At 47.3% G+C, this 3,797-nt stretch overlaps 2 protein-coding genes across 2 annotated transcripts; both read left to right on the top strand.

The window, feature by feature from the left end:
* Positions 1 to 532: 532 nt before the first annotated feature.
* BDV27DRAFT_139651 (putative alcohol dehydrogenase) lies at positions 533 to 2,110 on the top strand. Its single transcript, XM_032069491.1, has 2 exons — positions 533 to 1,550; positions 1,608 to 2,110. Exons 1-2 carry the CDS (start codon positions 750 to 752, stop codon positions 1,902 to 1,904), a joined length of 1,098 nt encoding a protein of 365 aa, XP_031920359.1. The 5' UTR covers positions 533 to 749; the 3' UTR covers positions 1,905 to 2,110.
* A 35-nt stretch (positions 2,111 to 2,145) lies between these two features.
* BDV27DRAFT_91133 (uncharacterized protein) lies at positions 2,146 to 3,247 on the top strand. The gene is made up of 2 exons (XM_032077929.1): positions 2,146 to 2,903; positions 2,970 to 3,247. Exons 1-2 carry the CDS (start codon positions 2,325 to 2,327, stop codon positions 3,135 to 3,137), a joined length of 747 nt encoding a protein of 248 aa, XP_031920358.1. The 5' UTR covers positions 2,146 to 2,324; the 3' UTR covers positions 3,138 to 3,247.
* Positions 3,248 to 3,797: the final 550 nt, after the last annotated feature.

The raw sequence follows: 3,797 nt of genomic DNA, 5'->3' as shown, positions 1-3,797 counted from the left end.
AGGAGAGTTCCAACAGACAGAGGGTTGATCGGTATATATCTATCCTTTGTCACCAGGGGTTTTTTTGCGTCTCCCTTGGACAAAAGACTTAGTTTATCATAATAGAATTCATTTAGTCTTGTGACCATTGCGGTTTGTTCTGAGTCAAGAGGTAGTATAACCTAATATGCACTCCATACTTCTATACAATGTATAGACGTGGAATACCTGAGCTCAGCCAGTCCATCCATGATTGACAGATTGACAGGCTCTAATTAGTGTGTAGATGGGATTTTCTGCAATCCTCAAACACGACATGTTTATTACAGTAAAATACCAGTTAGACTCTATAAGCAGCCTTTCTTTGTCTATCCATGACTATGATGTACTTACTAGTCATCTGGATGTTCAACCTCGGTTCAATCCCGTAAAGCCGTGGGTGCCAGAAGAAGAACCCAACAGAAACACGACTTCATTCGGATCGAGGATCTATTTGACCTGAATTAGGTACACTTTTATATAGAAGCTATCTTCTTATTCAATCTCTTGTCATTTTGACTCTGCACAATTTTGTTCAGACAAGATATTGTAATCGGACAACCGGCAGTCATCGGTTATCGATAACCCAAACCCCAAGCTTATATAAATATATTCCCCCGCACCGCCGCTGCATGAGACACTTACGGACAACAACATTGAAGGACATCCATTACATCCTTTACGAATCCACCGTGTAGAGCACAATAAACAAAGAAAAATTCATATTCATAATGTCAAAAGCTGTCTTTCTCTCCCAAATTGAGGGCAAGCCGGGGCAGGTTTACTATCCCCTCTCCGTTCAGAACCTACCCCAGCCGACACCGGAGGGTCGCGAATTATTGGTGAAAATGACCGCAGCGTCGCTGAACCATCGCGATGTCTTTCTGCGCCAGCATCTTTATCCCGGTATCACATTCAACGTTCCCATGGGGGCAGATGGTGTGGGAGTGGTCGTCGGTGCTGGTCCCGGGGTGTCGAATCCAGAACGCTGGCAGGGAAAGCGGGTCATACTGAACCCGGGAACGGGCTGGAAGGACTCGCCTGATGGACCGGAAGACCCCAAGGGGTATCGGATCATGGGCGGTACCAAGCTCTACAACAAGGGCACGATGCAGGAGTACCTCACCATCGACGAGTCCGAGGTAGAAGAAGCCCCGGAGCACCTGTCCGATGCGGAGGCCGCTGCTCTGCCCTTGACAGGATTGACGGCATGGAGAGCCTTGGTGGTCAAGGCCGGCGAAAGAAATTCGGGCAAGGGTGCTGCAGTTCTGGTTACTGGTATTGGAGGGGGTGTTGCGTTGATGGCACTTCGGTTCGCCGTGGCCAAGGGTGCAGATGTCTACGTGACAAGCTCCAGTCAGGAGAAAATTCAAAAGGCAATTGAATTGGGTGCAAAGGGAGGTGTGAGCTACAAGGAAGAAGGCTGGGAGAAGAAGCTTTTTACAATGCTTCCCTCGGGAAAGAGGGCCTTCGATGCTATTATTGATGGTGCCGGTGGCGATTCAATTGAGAAAGCGGTCAGATTGCTCAAGGTGAGCCTCTTAATCTCAATGCACTAAATCCAGTTGGATGTCACTGACAACACCCAGGCTGGTGGTGTGCTCTCCGTTTATGGAATGACTGTCTCTCCCAAGATGCCTTTCTTGATGCAAGCGGTCTTGAAAAACATTGACGTTCGTGGCTCGACTATGGGTTCCCGCAAGGAATTCGAAGATATGGTTGAGTTCGTCAAAGCAAACAAGATCTACCCCGTGATCTCGCGCGTTCTGCAGACCGAACTGGGTGATACCGCGGGGCTCGACGGGCTGTTCCAGGATATGAAGGAAGGCAAACAATTCGGGAAGTTGGTTGTCGAATTCGGGAAGTCTTCGGGAAGCAAATTGTAAGGATCTAAGTTGGTAATTGAATCTTTAGCGAATCTCACCGTATGAATGTGATATGTGTACATAGCCCCGGTCGGGATGGAATGGACTCACTGTGTGATTGCCGATGAACTTGGCACATAGCACCGACAAGGACCGAGATCGAGTGATGGAATGGATATCATTTGTAGTAATGAGTATTCTTACCTTTGGTATGATCTATTTCGTCGGGTCGCGCTTTCCTTGTTAGGCATTCATCCCATCAGGTCGTTATAGACCTGGCTATAGGACCCGGCGCAGTATGATCTCTTGAAGAGAAACCAGTATAGCGCTATCATTATATAGCCAGTGGCACATATATTTTCGTATCTTAAGGAAGTGTCACCCCATTCATTAGCTCCTTGTTGTTTTACCCACGAAGCTTCGGCGACTTGAGGCCCGGGGATGAGCGTCGATATCATGCAATTATATGGACCCGGTCTATCCTTTTATCTGGCTCACAGAAAGCCTTCAGCACGAATGAATGCGCCCGTGGGATCGTCCAGCATGTCACTCAGGGATGTCGCTGTTTCCACTGTGATGAGATCCAAGAGGTCAATCGGCATCCTAGATCAAAGCAATACAAACAAACTAACCTCGAACATCTGCCATAAATACTCAGCTACTCTGAAGGCATTGCATGCCAGCAATGAGCTACTAGAAACCAGAGCGAGAAAGCTAAGCAACAATATTGCTGAACTTGAGCTAGATGTCACGAGAGTCCAACGCCACATCAAAGCCTTTCAGGGGGAGATTCTGATGACATGGCAAGCCGACATTCTTACTCGTCTCGTCGAGGTTGTGTACGAACGGAGTGGGTGGAAAATGCCGGGAGGTATCACTGTCAGTTCCCATGAGGGCATGGGTGAGGCGAAGGTTACTCTGATGTATAGGACTGCGGCACGGAAGATCAAAAAGGAGACGTTGAGGAGGAGGTTCGGCCTTTCGGTGCAATACTATCTTGCCCTGCAAAGGTATGACGAGGTGAGTTATCCATTCATTAAAACTGTTGTCGGCCTCTGATCTTCTTTTCGTCTTACCTCATTGTAGATTGTCTGCTTTCGAAGCACGAATCCGTTTCGCTCAGAGTGCACGTTCGCTCACTGGCTGATGTCGCAAAAGGAGAATCACGGTCGAATCGGTCTGTTCAATTTCTGGGCAAGATTATTTCCCTTATGCTACGGTCGGACTGTGAAGGAAACATATGAGCAGTTCTAACGATCTGAAAGAGGGCGGCAGTTCATTCAGACATTCATTCATTTTGCTTGTTTCGATGGTTATTTTGAGCTGCGGAAGTTGCACCAATGAGGTTCATCCATGGTCGGCTCTGTGGCTTCAGACTCGCTGGGTGAGACATTTTAGATAACATGTTTCTCGTTAATTGAAAGAGGAGATTACGCTTGTCCTGGTCGTCTGCCACCGAGACGCCAAGACGCAGATGCTATGGATTCTCATAAGGGCAATGCAAGATTCATTGGTTTCATGTCTCCGGAGGCGAGTATCTAGTCGACTACAGTCACCTCCAAGGACGAATATATCTATTTTCCCAGTAGGTGCACCAAAATGCTATGAATTCCCCACTGAAGTTGTGTATATTGTTCTGCCTACAGTATACTGGGCCGTACTATTGATCTTGGGTTGTTAGGAGGTGATATAGCATGACAGGGCTTGATATTCAAAATCAATCTGACGGCCTCAATTAATCAGAAAAGCCCCAAGGGTAGTGATTATATCACCGCCGAAGTCACATAGTTAATCGGCCTTAGAACTGTATATACCCTAGAACGTCCATTTTGCCTGAATAGCATGAATATTCGTGTAGGATACTTGGCAGAGCACCCCTAATGGATGCTAGTCTATAATGGAAGGTATTGTCTG

The sequence above is a fragment of the Aspergillus caelatus genome (genome assembly GCF_009193585.1).
Source record: "Aspergillus caelatus strain CBS 763.97 unplaced genomic scaffold BDV27scaffold_500, whole genome shotgun sequence".
Taxonomy (NCBI): domain Eukaryota; kingdom Fungi; phylum Ascomycota; class Eurotiomycetes; order Eurotiales; family Aspergillaceae; genus Aspergillus; species Aspergillus caelatus.
This window is presented reverse-complemented; position numbering and strand designations above follow the sequence as displayed.